The sequence below is a fragment of the Cydia splendana genome, chromosome 15, assembly GCF_910591565.1.
Source record: "Cydia splendana chromosome 15, ilCydSple1.2, whole genome shotgun sequence".
NCBI lineage: Eukaryota > Metazoa > Arthropoda > Insecta > Lepidoptera > Tortricidae > Cydia > Cydia splendana.
In genome coordinates this window covers 10,521,124-10,535,963 of record NC_085974.1, presented here as the reverse complement: position 1 = coordinate 10,535,963, position 14,840 = coordinate 10,521,124, and the positions used below count along the sequence as shown (strand labels likewise).

General features: G+C 36.5%; 2 protein-coding genes across 2 annotated transcripts; both read left to right on the top strand.

The window, feature by feature from the left end:
* Positions 1-12,171: 12,171 nt before the first annotated feature.
* On the top strand, positions 12,172-13,411 carry LOC134797334 (uncharacterized). Its single transcript, XM_063769556.1, has 2 exons — positions 12,172-13,100; positions 13,280-13,411. The coding sequence occupies exons 1-2, from the start codon at positions 12,354-12,356 to the stop codon at positions 13,409-13,411; spliced, it is 879 nt and encodes a 292-aa protein (XP_063625626.1). The 5' UTR covers positions 12,172-12,353.
* Positions 13,412-13,874: 463 nt separating this feature from the next.
* On the top strand, positions 13,875-14,567 carry LOC134797262 (uncharacterized). Its single transcript, XM_063769483.1, has 2 exons — positions 13,875-14,083; positions 14,392-14,567. Exons 1-2 carry the CDS (start codon positions 13,909-13,911, stop codon positions 14,565-14,567), a joined length of 351 nt encoding a protein of 116 aa, XP_063625553.1. The 5' UTR covers positions 13,875-13,908.
* The last annotated feature ends 273 nt before the right edge of the window (positions 14,568-14,840 follow it).

The following is a 14,840-nucleotide window of genomic DNA, read 5'->3' as shown; positions in this document are numbered from 1 at the left end:
CAGTTGGTTTCTGTATAGGTCACAGTTCTAACCTAACCTAACCCACTTTTCTAGTAGCAGTTGGTTTCTGTGAAGGTAGCAGTTCTAACCTAACGTAACCCCCTTTTCTAGTAGCAGTTGGCTTCTGTGAAGGTCGCAGTTCTAACCTAACCTAACCCACTTTTCTAGTAGCAGTTGGTTTCTGTGAAGGTCGCAGTTCTAAGCTAACCTAACCCACTTTTCTAGTAGCAGTTGGTTTCTGTAAAGGTCGCAGTTCTAACCTAACCTAACCCATTTCTCTAGTAGCAGTTGGTTTCTGTGAAGGTCGGAGTTCTAACCTAACTTAACGCACTTTTCTAGTAGCAGTTGGTTTCTGTAAAGGTCGCAGTTCTAACCTAACCTACTTTTCTAGTAGCAGTTGGCTTCTGGGAAGGTCGCAGTTCTAACCTAACCTAACGCACTTTTCTAGTAGCAGTTGGTTTCTGTAAAGGTCGCAGTTCTAACCTAACCTAACCCACTTTTCTAGTAGCAGTTAGTTTCTGTAAAGGTCGCAGTTCTAACCTAACCTAACTCACTTTTCTAGTAGCAACTGACTTCTGTGAAGGTCGCAGTTCTAACCTAACCTAACCCACTTTTCTAGTAGCAGTTGGCTTCTGTAAAGGTTGCAGTTCTAACCTAACCCACTTTTCTAGTAGCAGTTGGTTTCTGTAAAGGTAGCAGTTCTAGCATGTCCAAATGATTTATATGCATTTTTTTTTGCAGATCAATTTTAAAAACGGCTGACCATTTAATTACTTCCCTTTTGAAAATCACGAATTTCATTATTCCGAGTTTACAAAAGATCGAATTTCTGAATACCGAATTATTTTATTTCCGATCGGTCAATGATTTTTCGGAATAGACAAATTCGGTAAAAATATTTTCGGTTTTTTTTAAATCGGAACTTTAAGCTTTCGTTCATATGACAATCTGATTTTAAGTATTCGGAAATAGCGCAGTCGTGATTTTCTTCTTTCGTGGTTTTCAAAGTCGTAATTTCGATATTTCGGACGTATAAAGAATCGTGATTATGAAAATCGAGGTTATGAAAGTCGGAAAAACATATTTCGGAATATCTGGGTGTTCCCATGTTAGCCACTCAAAGGAATCGTACGTAAAAAATACAGTGTGTTACCGGCATGCGGGTTTTTATTAAAACTGGTAATAATATGATCCATTAGCAGTTGTTTGCGTGTATTAGCAAATCATAATTATGTAAATTAACTGCTCAATTAAATTTTCAAAATTCGCACACGCAATGTAGTGGGTGTACTGCGTAATCGTCGTTACTCATATCGCTAACGCACGTGGTACAAGGCATGTCGTGGTACAAGGGTAAAAAACTGAGACAACTATCGTAATATTATTGTCGTCCTTATCATTGGGTTCATGTATGGAGCTTTTAATACATTAATTAAAGAGTTTTTTGTCAACTTTGACATGACAATTTCAAAAGTAGTCAACACGTCGGGTTGTCAAAACAAACCAAAAAATATTAAAAAAAACTGGTATTAGCTTTTTTTTAAAATGGGTTACAATGCTCGAGAGTTGTTGATACACGTGGAACTGCAGCTCAAGGCTTAAGGCTTTATAGGAAACACTTCCCAAATTGACGACATCCACACAATGCTCGATTGATAACAGCGGCTTTTCAGCGAGTTCGTGAAATAGGCCAATCGCCCCTGATCAGCCTGAAAGGGCCATGCACGGGAACATGCCAGTGCAAGTTGAGGAAAGGATTCTCGAGCACTTCAGACAGGTACCAAACCAACGTCAAGTAATGTGTTAATGTATTATTTTATTAGAATGTGGGGTTTGTATTTAAGTTTAATTTAGTTGGTAGTAAAGTATTTATCAATGAGACCAGAGTGGCTTTAATTTGGTGTAGTTATCTTAAGTGCATCTTGAAATAAACTTCGTAATAAACAAAGTATGAAGAGCTGTCATTAGCACTTACTTGTCAATTTACTTTGCTGTACATTGCGGGCAATTAAAATTTTGTTAGAAAGTTAACGAAGTCTGAAATTTAGTTTATTAATTAAATTTGTGTCATGGTTACATTATAGATATACGATATTTTAACCTCCCTTAAAAAAAAGCCCGGATCCTGGTAACACACTGTATATATATTTATCATTAATATCATTATTTCTACCGACCAATTTGCCAACGTTTGGCTAGTTTGCCAGTTTAATATTATCTAAATCAAGTTTAGTCCTATACAAGTAATAATGAGTAGCTTTTTTCTACCTATTCTCATTTGGAAATTAGTAAAAACTAAATTATGCCGTATATGCGAGATCTAATAGGTAGCTGGGGAGTTATTCGTACTACCTATTTACTTTCATCAATCCGTTTAATTAAACAAGGGCAAAGAGAGCGAATATTCATGTACATTTTAAACTTTTAGATATTACTCAAATTAGACACAAAAGTCGAAGTAAATGAATATGTATTTTAACTTTTTAAGCACTCCACAGCACGCCTCGAAGTTTTGCTGCGTCATGTTTGTTTTCAGCAAAATTGAGATCCTTTTGTACCGTACTCGGAGAGCTTTTTTATTGTAATATAATACTAGTAGACTAAACATAATTACATAATTAAACTGTAGTTAAGTAATAAATAGAAAATGTTATTTCAAGGTTCGGATGTAACTATATAAGAATGTAAATTCCACCCAAAAAGCTATTGTAATATATTACGGGCCAATCTTACAAAAATTACCTAATCCTACAGTAAGTATATGTACCTAAGCTCAAAAAGGCTTATGATTCAGGTAGACGACGGTATCTGTTTGATATTGTCCTGTCCACAGGAGAGACAACCTTCGTTTTACAATCTATGTACGACCCAATTTACACAACGTACATGACAAATTGCAAGTTATTGAGTTAAATCAACGATTGATTTAATCTCTTTGATTGATTTGTGCACTGGAATAACGGCGTTTCCACTTAAAGCATAACTCAAATCTCCAAGTTTAACGAGTACTGGAGTGCGAAAGGAGAAGTGTTTGTGTGATGTAAATACCTGGACCTGCATTCTGCGACCTAGTTTTACATTACTTTATATCTGCTAAACGCTTCCACTCACGCTTCGTCAGATGTGTCCAGATTTTTGGTGATTATGGAAGAAAAATACACTAAAATATTTGTCAAAAGTTTTTGAACAAGCTTGTAAACTAATTTCCCTATTTTAACATTCCCTAAGCTCCCAACAACAATAATGCAGCTTTTTAACAAACAAGAATACAGCTTATTGCAAGATAAGTTCTTGCAATTTTGACGGTTAATTTTGGGTTAAGTGTAAGTTTCATTTCTTCTATAATTTAAAGCCGATTCTTTGTTGTTGTGTTGAAGTTGATCACAGACAGCATGCAATATTACTTAAAATGCAGCAATATTGCATTACATATGAATATTAGTTAATCACTTTTTATAGTTCTCGTGACGGTTGCAACCATAGATTTAATAAGGCAGTCCGTACACAGTGAAGCCATTTCAAGTGCAACATCACGTCGCGCTCGTGTCATCATTCGAACGGCCTGTGTATTTATAGTCCGTGGCGCTCACGACAAAAAAGTGCAATATACGGCAAATGATGATGATGGAATTTCCTTTTACACAGTTGCTCCTTTTGACTTACAGATTGATTTAGGAAGGGGAGCCAATCGAAATTTTGATGCAAAATTTTGACTTAAGGAGGGGTGCCCCCCAAAATTTGTAAAAAAAAAGTTTTGCCTTGTGGTCAAGTTTGGTATCATTTTCGTGTAATTTAAGGATTCTGAATTCATTTCTTATATTTAATTATACGTTTTCATATAAAAATCTTTAAAAAAATTAAAAAAAAAAAATTCGACGTTTCGATTTTTTTCAAATAAAAGCCGATTTTTTTTAAATTTTAATATGTGGACAAAAAACAATAATTTTACGAAAAAGCCCTATTATTCCTCATTAAAAAAAGTATAAACATGAATATGTTAATTTGATAACTCTGGATGAAAAAAATATATATTTAGACCTACTTTCGAACACAAGCTCACTAAATAGGATACAAAGATGTGAGCTATGCAATTCATGGCGTTTGATGATGATGAGATCCCCTTTTGCATAGTGAGTCTTTAGGATCCTTAGGCCATTTTAGGAAGGGGAGCCATCTTGATTTCTGGTGCGGTGGGGTAGGGTGAGGAGGTGATTTGTCCCATAAAATCATAAATTATGGACGGCGGACTGGGGCTGGACAGATACCGGAGAAGTCTGGAAGCCTAGGTGGACCACCCAGCTCTATATCTGGTAATCCATCAGCCAAATAACAAGATGTGGCTGCAAGAAAGCCTATAAAGGTCAATGTTCCTGCATAAAACAAGGCCTGCCATGCACACTTTTATGCAACTGTAGAGGACCCTGCGACAATTCCAGGTAATGTTTTGTTCAGATAGCTTCTCAAAATCTTTTTAGGAAATAATATACAATGTAACCCATTTGAAGAATGGAAGGTATAAGCTGGAAAGAGAGGAAAACTAACACGGAAGTATTAAATTTGGTAGGCGAATAGAGATCTCTGCTGAGAACAGTTGAAAACAGAAGGGGAAACATGTTGGGGCACCTGATACGTCACGATACTTACATAAAATCTATAATTGAAGGCAGAAAAGAAAAACAGAGAGGCAGAGGAAGACCGAATCGTGCGTATTTGGACCAGGCCAAAGAGAAAATCTACGTAGTGACGTATCAGGAGCTCAAAACCGTGGCAGAGAGAAGAACGGAATGGCGATTACTCTACCGACAAGAGCCAGCCGGCCTAGCCAAGGTGACAATCGCCATCGCTACGACAACGAAACGCTTTGTGTCTCTCTATCACTCTTCCATATTAGTGCGACAGTGACAGTTGCGTTGCGATCGCTACGTAGCGTAAGCGATTAGCATGTTGGCTACGCGGCCAGGTTCTTAAGAATGATGATGATGATGATGATGTAACGTATTTTCATTGCTCTTGAGTGTATTACTTTTAACACTTATTTTTATTTCATTTGTTGCAGTGTAATAGACAACGGAACAGTCATAGATGATATAGAAGATGATAGTCAATATTAAGTATATATTATATAGTTAGCAATTGTTCATTGTAGTAAAACTGTTTTTTTTTTATATACATAATTATATTCATTCATTCTAGTGTCAATTTACTTCGTATTATTTGTTCTTAAGTCCATACATACACAATGACATAGTTTAAACCATATCGTTGTATCCTATTCAATGGAATTTTTGTCGTAAGTAACTCAAAATTTTATTTTATTTTGTCCACATCTTATTAAAATACATATACTATGTGTATACTTCTTATAATGAGGAATAATAGGACTTTTTATTTATTTATTTATTTATTTATTTAATCTTTATTGCATAAAAGAAAACCTTATAGTACAAAAGGCGGACTTAATGCCATAAGGCATTCTCTACCAGTCAACCTTAAGGCTAAGCAGAGAGATTGTGAGCGGTGCTACAATTACAACAGCAAAAACAATCAATAAATTACGAATAACATATTAATTACGTATACAAATATACTATGATATATATGTACATGTATATATTATATACCTATATATATATATATATATATATATAAATAACGACGAAACATATTATGAAACTAATATATAATACACTAAGATTTTTTCATTCTGCTAGCAAAGAAAGCACGTACGGATTTTTTGAAAGCGAACTTATTAGGCGCATTTTTTATGTTGAAAGGAAGTCCGTTCCAAAGACGCGCCACCTGCACAGTGAACGAATTCGACATGAACCCGGTTCGGTGAGGAGGGATGGACAGAGACATATTGCCAGAAGAGCGAAGTTGGCGGACGCGAGAAACGCCGTAGTATTGAAAGAAGGATTTGAGGTATTCCGGAGAGAGTGGATCATTAAGCACAGAAAAAAGAGTGGAAAGCAAGCGAATATTGCGACGTTGTCGAATGGGAAGCCAGCCAAGCTGAGAGCGAAAAGAAGAAACGTGATCATATTTGCGGAGGCAAAAAATAAAGCGAATGCACTTTTTCGTAAAATTATTGTTTTTTGTCTACATATTAAAATTAAAAAAAATATTGGCTTTTATTTGAAACGTTATGATTATAACGTCGAAATTAAATTTTTCATTTTTTTTAAGTTTTTTTTATATGAAAACGTATAAATTAAATTTCAGAAATGAATTCAGCATCCTTAAATTACACGAAAATGATACCAAACTTGACCACAAGGCAAAACTTTTTTTTTTACAAATTTTGGGGGGCACTCTGCAATTTGCTCGTGATCTTCCTGCAGGCGCACAAGGTATTTTCATCACCTGGCACTACTTTTCCCCCAAATAAAACGCCTGGCATTGTTATATTTGAATTAAATACATAATTAATTAATTAGCTATTATATCACACCAAACACAGAGCTCTATAAATTGCACACCTTCAGTTGATTTTACAACCACTTTGTTGCTCATCCACTCCCACACCCACCGCTAAACAGCTGCCAGGCGCCCGGATTAATTAATAATGATAGTATGGCATACTAACTAGAGGGATTTCGTTGCTCTATAAATTGCATACCTTTTGCAGTGGCTAATAGGCTCTTAGACCAGTACATATGCAATGGAACTGCGCGTAGCGATCACAAAGCGTAGCGTGGTCAATCGTAGCATGCCAACGCCTTCAGGCGGCTGATGTACGAGTAAGTGCTACCGGTCGTGTTTCCATTATTATCGTTTGTGCAATGCCTCTTTGGACACCATATTCCACCATATTATATGTACAATAAAATACAAATATTTCTACACCTAGCCCGCGCAGAAAAGCGTTCTTTATCACTCACAATCTGCTAGCAAAATTTATATTTTGTTCTAACGGAGTGTTACCTAATAAAAATAACGGCTATATTGACAGTATAAAGTGGTTTCCGGTATATATTTGCATGTATGGCGGCGTGAACTTGCTTTATATACATATTTCGTGGCTCTAAGAATGACATTGTTGTCTTGTTTTTATATTTTGAATTTAAATAAAAAACATAGTACATGTACATAATAACGAACATAAGAAACAATCTAAACATTAAAATTAAAACTAAATTATGGCTTAATGCTTTTCAATATTTGAACATTACACGATGATGAATCGTAATATAAACGAGTATGATATTGTAACGCTCTAATCTACGTAACACAAGGCCATTGTAAAGCGTCCTAACTACTCCCGAATTAAGATAGTTTGCCGTTATTTGTCATATGATCCTCCACGGAAACTCTGAGAGAGCTCAGTGGTGTGATTTCAATCGCCAAGCAAAGGCGAGTCTATTGCCGTTACTCATAAATATCCTACTAGTCTTAAATGAGGCGAAACTTAAGCCTAAGCAAACTAGCATGACTTCATTACTGCGTTCTCTGATCAGTTAGGTATAACAGATCGCAAGACGACGCTATAAAGAATAACGAAAATTACCGCTTTTGAAATACTATGTTTATATAAATCATGGATATAAGGACAAAGGACCATGGGCAACTTTGTATGGAGCCTGGACCCAACGCTAACATAAATGATAGTAAGGTCATTAGATGGGTATTTATATGTACTTCATTTTATTCTATGGGCACCAAGCGGAATTCCATTGCAAAACTGAGAAATTGATATTTTAGCCAAAATGTCGTCACCCTTATTACCTAGGCAATAGAGTCCAAGTAAGTAAATTAATTGCTGCAGGGTAGATGTTCGCGCACCGCCGGGCGATCACACCGAATGATTTGCCGCGCTCGACCGGCGGTGGACTCTATTGCCTAGGTAATAAGGGTGACGACATTTTGACTAAAATACCAATTTCTCAGTTCTGCAATTAAATTCCGCTTGGTGCCCATAAAACAAAATGAAGTACATAGAAATACCTATCTAATAACCTAACTCTCAACTCTGTTGGTTTTGGGGCAATTTTGACGCATAGTCCTTTATTGTAAATATTTCGTGTCCTCTCTAGATAACAACTTAAAAGTTCGATATAAAGACGACGCGAGTCTAAAATAACTACTGTGTATTACGACTGTCTGTGACACAAAAGTTATGGCCCGAAAACTAGGTAGTTTTTTGGCCTAAAATTGTTCAACTTTGATGCCAAATAACTCAAAGACAATGAACTTTGAAGTGTATATGGGATACTATATTGCTTAAAGCCGTTGCTGTTATCATACGATAAGCTACATAAAACATTAGAAAACTAAGGGATTCAGATCAGGTCATGATAATCCGGCACTGCCAATCAGCCCTGCCCGCTCGCGTATAGCGGCCCGATTCGGAAAATGAATTAGATTTCTACTAGTCTTCAACAAGTTACGATATGGATAATTTAAAGATATTTGTAAGATAGATATGTCAAATTTGACGTTTCCGCGATTCTGGAGGCCCTCTTGAACGATTACGACAAGTTATGACTTAGATATCCAAGTCACATCTAGTCGATATCTAATGTAGATCTAGTTGATCTCTAAATCGTCTCTAGATCTTGTGATTATCTCGAAATCCGAATAGGCCTGTAGGTCACTTTACTCTGGTATGCCCTTGAACTCGACTCTTGCGTACACCTAACTAATGTGAACACTTGGCAAGTGCCCGCTTTTGTCCGCACAATCAATCACCGGCAGGTTTATCGCGAACAACCGCTACTAGGTGTTCCATTACGCGCTATTGTCTAGCGGGGCGGCTGACAGCTACATATCGATGACACGAATTCCCTAGGGCGATTATTGTTTACATTGCGTTCTATTAATAATTATAGGACTGATTTATTCGTCGCTGATTAATTACATTGTGTTGTGAAATGATATGGTAGGTACTAAAGTACTTCAGGTACATATATTCATAATTTTTTTTATCTTCCCTACACCGACATTTGTAAAAAAAACAACACTCACGCTGTTAACTGTACATCGGTGGACCTTATGCATTTTGTAATAAGGTCCACCCATGTACAGTTAGGAGTATTTGTACATACTTGTTCCTTGTGTATAAAAACTCCTTGCTCATACATCGGCAGACTAGGTGGAGAAATAATTGTATTTTATTATACACAGGAATGTGGTGTACAAATATCATTGCAAAAACGATAATAATGGAAACACGACCGGCCGTAGCCTTAGAGGCCGTAGCACTTACTCGTACATCAGCCGCCTGAAGGCGTAGGCATGCTACGATTGGCCCCGGCTACGCTCGCTTGTGTGGCTGCTACTATCAGTTGAGTTTACGCTGTATAAGCTGTACTACGGTATAAATAATATATAAAATATATTTTCATTTCATTTCATTTCATTTATTCATTGTATAATCATGTACATAAACGCAAACAGGTGTAAATAATTAAATAAAGTCAGTCCATGACGCCCTGCTAGGGCACACAATATAAGTACTTAAAACTAATTAAATTAGGTTAAAACAAATTCAATTTAATTAAAAACAAATAATTTAAATTAAAACAATAAAACAAAATAAAATAAATTGGATAAAATTACAAATAATGCTAATTAAATTTAATACGCATGTGCCTTATAATTTACATCCTCTAATTAATCTTCTTCTTGGTTGCAATTTTAAACCGTAGCTTGGACTGCCCAAAATTTATTTACGAACAATTGCATAAATACGAGTAATTACTACAACCTACAGCGTAAATAATTATAAACATAAACACATTTTTGAGCTAGAATTTTGCCTGAACTCAACATCCAACGTTTTTACCCATTTTTCTTTGCCTTCGACTTTAACAACACTAACGCCACATTTTCTCTCCCGTACTTCAGTTTTCTCATTAAACTTAGAGGTTTGAGTTATGCTGAGTGGAAACGCATATATTTCCCTGTGCACAAAACCAATCGAAGAGATTAAATACGTCGCCGGGCTAAGTGAATTGCTTGCAATTTGTCATGTAGCGAAACTGGTAAAGCAATCTAGCGTATTAGTTCCATTGTGATACATAAAGTTGTTCGGAATATTAATGTTAGCGCAGTGAAACAGCACATCTCCAGCCCCTTAGATGACGACGTCACGTTGATATTGTATTCGGTTCCGTAATGTAGTCTCGTTAATACTTAATCTTTTTCTTACCATTTTGAATGGGAACATTGAGGATAATTGGAGTATTTGTAACACTATAATTACACACATATATATAGTCCTCCTCATCTTTTTCGATGACAGCGACCCCAAATTAAACATTATGAACGTCACGCAGTATGATTGTCACGCGTGCAATAGAGTATTTAAGAGCAAGTTCGGCCTGGCTAGCCACATTAGGGCTCACGCTAGACAACGTCCATAATTACATAGATATGTGTATATTATTACTATCGTCTGCCCGCGACTTCGTCTGCGTAGAATGATGATGACGGTTGATAAAGACTATTATTTGTAGATCCCCGGAGCCCCAAACTATCTCCATACCAAATGTCATCTAAATACAGAGTTACTTTCACATTTATAATTCGACATGAGTAGGAATAATAGTAACAAAACATTGGTTCGGTTTATTGCATAAGGTCATAACAAAATGTGGAGAAAAGTAAAGGAATAAAAACAACGCGTTTCTGGTTGAACAATAAAACACGGGGGTCTTGCGCATGGCGGCTCACGACTCGGGACTGTCCAAATTTATTTTTATACAATATGGAACGAATTTATTTGATACGTGAATATTGCGTTTAGTTTCACTTTTATTTTTAACGATAAACTGGGTCTCGGTAGAATACTAGTGTTGTGTGTTCAAAAGAGGGAAGCGTTCGTAGGTATTTCTCATGCTACTTCAGTCAACCTCAGTACTTTTTTGTACCGAGGCTGACTGAAATAGCAAGACACGTTCGTACGTTTCCTTGAAAATACGATGGAAAATAATTATTCCCTACATCTGTACAAGTTGTCCCGGGTCCTCCGTTACATAATAACCTAAAGTCTGATAAGTTAAACGTTTAAGTAGAGACTATAAGCCGCATAATGTACGAACAAGTACAATACGAGCGAAATGCTGCGCCAATGTGCGAACTAGATGCACGGGCGAATGATTACAAAATTATATCATTTAGATATCAAAATGTAAGTTAGAATTGGCCTCCTGGAAGTCAATTAGACGAGGAACTCGGCACTGTCCTTTAATATCCAATATTTTGATCTTTAATTAAAAAAAAAACTCATTTTGCCAAAACACTCGTGGTGACGGCCGCGGGCACTGCCAAACAAAGGCGTTTTAAAACTTTCCCGCGCAAATTAACATTTGAAGGCAGGGACAAAGCGTGTCGCGGCTGAAGGACGCTCGCGCCGCCCTCCGCGGTTCACGGGACTCGGCAGCAAACACACCGGGACCGTGACCAAATTTTTCACAAGTCAAGTTACGCCCGAAATATGAAGCGAAAGCCGTATAATAAATAGCAGTTCTTTAAATATAAATTGGAAGGGAATCTCAGCACTCAAACAAATGAGAAAACTTACCTATCTCCGAAAAGGGGCTTTAAATCGTATTATGTACGAAATTACGATCCTTTTCGCTGACTTGTTGCCGAAGATAAATAGTATACTTGATTGTGTGATGTCAGGCCAGATGAACATCTAATTTCACACAGAAATCACAGAAGTGTTGATAATTTGACGAGGGTACGCTTTGTATAAATGCTCACTTTTTTAATCTTAGCAAAACAAATTCTGTTTGTCAAATATCTTACCTACGCTAGATTTCTTGATAGCGTTTAATTGACGAGAAAACCGTAGTAAAATTTGAATAAATTGCACAATTAAATTTTCTTGAAAGTTTTAATACTCGTCTTTGTTGATACCGGTTTATGCTTTATTTCTTAAACTCTGCCCTTCTTAGATTAGATGCGAATCCAAGAGGGACGGTGGTAGTAGGACCGCGAGTGTTTTTACTGCCTGGATTTATATCTGATGTTACAGGATGGCGGGAGAATAATGGCCTCGTTTTGAATGCGTTACTGCTTACAATAATTTTCATGAAAATCCTATGTGTGTATAAAAAAAGTTACCTTGCAGTGTCAGTAGGTACTGAAATAACCCTCTCTTTTGAGTCTTTGGATAACAATTAGAATAATTTGTTTACCAATTAAAAAAGACGTAGTAGGATCGAAATCATTAATCTAATGTCTCACTACTGTCACCAATATGATGTATGTTGTGTTAATGTCGCAAGAGTCACTCATACTAATGACTTCAACGCTATTAGGGAATGAAGCGATGTTTCTGTTGTTATCATAATTGATGGAGCATTCGTTCTCCGGCTTGAGTGGTGTACGTGGTCCCTGTCGCCATGGCGTCCCCAACGACACTCTTTAATAATTTAGTTCAAGAAGAAGAAAATTGCTACATCGATACTGTATCGAAGGCCTACCTTTGGATGGAAGTGGTGTTAGGCCTCAACAGGCTGGTCTTATCCCTTAAAATAAAACCGTATTTTATTTTATTGGCATTTGCGTACAGTATTTTTTGCTTTGCCATTGTAATTTACAACGCATTCTCTTTTTACCCTTTGTTCATGGGTGACCATCTTGACATAGGGTTAGATATCATACACTATCTATTGGGTGTCGTATTGAGTTCAATAGTTTGGAAGCGATTACAGCATTATTATCTGAAGTTACAGTATTTTGACACGACAATCGGTTGCAGACCAAAAATATCATCGTCATCAGTCAAAAACTTAATTCTTTTGTGTATTGCGGTATCTCTGTCGATTCTTATAGTACCGTATGAATGGTATATGTTCGACAAACTTGTCTTTTCACTTATACTTTTACCGGTGCGTCTTTTATTTCTAATTGATATTCATTTCTACGGACACCTGCTGAGCCTGCTTGTCCCGCGACTCCGACTGATCAATTATTATATGAAAATGTCATTGAGCCACCAAAGTAAAGTGATAGCTCCAAAAATTGAAGAATTGACATTCAAGAGTGTTATTTTGGAGTCTCAAAATTGTCAAATGAAAAAACTGATGGACCTTTACTGTATGATAATCAACGCGTACGACCTACTCATTGATGCTATCAAGTGGCAGGTAAGTGACTAGTAGGGGAGATAGGGAACAAAATTATCATTTTTCATGATCAAAAGAGAACTCTTACAATTCCGTCATGACATCTGTCCGTATGTTATCCGTATATCACAGCAATTTTATTATAAAACTATACATTATATTTTAATGAAATCTTATCTTACAATATTTGTTTGTTACAGTTTGTAATGGTGCTAACTGCGTTGTTTATGTCCATTCTTATTTTTTCATACAACACCGCTTTGATTGTAATACGTAGCGAAGTAAGTACATTGTCTATTATTATTTATTTATCAGATTTGTTAGTAGTGTAGGTATTTTGTAGGCCATAACGGCTTTTCCCGAGAGCGTTTGCAAATAGGTACTAATGAAGCCTAATCCCATCATTATAAAAGTGTTTTTTTTTATTTAGTAAAGTTTATCCAATTATGTAACGAGTACTCGTGAGACCAAGATTTAAAAAAATCTCTTTCTAACAAATACACATTCCTAAATGACGAATGAGACAAACGATTAATCAACACCTCAGTGAAGGCGCCCAAATCATTTGCCATTGAAGAAACAATAGGGGTATTTAGACTTGGCAGACCTCGACGTTTAAGAATAACGCCATTAGTAGCCACACCACATGGGCTCCATAGATAAAATGAATAAAAATCCCCGGTGTCAGAATTTTTATTTCCGAGAATAAAATGATTTTGTCATTAGTAGGTATTTACTTCTCAAGTCTCATTGAAATTGAGTCATCCTGACGGGCACGATTGAAGTCCACTTGTTATCGTATGATAATTCAACAACGTCGTTCATTTACATGTTTCACGATCACTGCATTCAGAGACCTTTCTACAACGTGGCGATAGAGTCAGCGTTCCACTGTATCCGGCTGTTCCCACTGTTCGCTCCGTGCGTCTTCGCCGACCAGATCCAGGAGGAGGTGCGCCGCTTGAGAGAGCTGCTGGCTTCTAGGCTCTACGAGAACAAACTAAGTAACGTATCAGTGCCTTAATAAACAACATATTATTCCACTATGTTCGCTAAAGCCCGCTGTTTGCTCATTATGTTAATATAGTAAACCCTGTTAATACACTAAGGCTCCGCCTGCGGCTTACTCCTCATTTAAGTAGTTTGAATTTCATAAAATCCTATGTTAGTTAAGTAGCTCTACAACATTAGAAGCTTCTAATTTCTAGCTTCTACCTTCAACAGTTTCACTGTGCGTTATATGTCACTATCTTATATAACGCGATAGTTTTTTGTATTTAGATGTGGTACTAAATACCTTGTATTTTTTCAGACAAGCCGGGTCGTAGTGTGGCGCGGGCGCTGCTGTCTCTGACGGAGGCGCGCGACTTGTCCTTCTCGCTGCTGCAAATCTTCGACATCGACATCTCTCTCCCTTTCAAATTCATGGGGCTGCTCTTGACTTACCTTATCATACTGTTGCAGTTCGAAAAAGTTATTAATCCTTGAGTGTTTTTGTGTATTGAGAGTTATTTGTTTATTAAATGATAGTTCGTGTGCAACGTATTTGTACTTCATTTACTTCATCAAATGACATTTCATTTATCTAGATTTTAAAAATGCTTCTTACTTTTTCTCCATGCAAAAGGCCATTTCACTTTGTTTCAATGAAAGCGCTTGTAAAATGTGAATTTTTTAAAGATAATTTTGTACATAAACGTTTCTAAATTGTAGTAATTTTACTGATGATGATCATATGTTGCAACAAAAGGGCTCAAATAT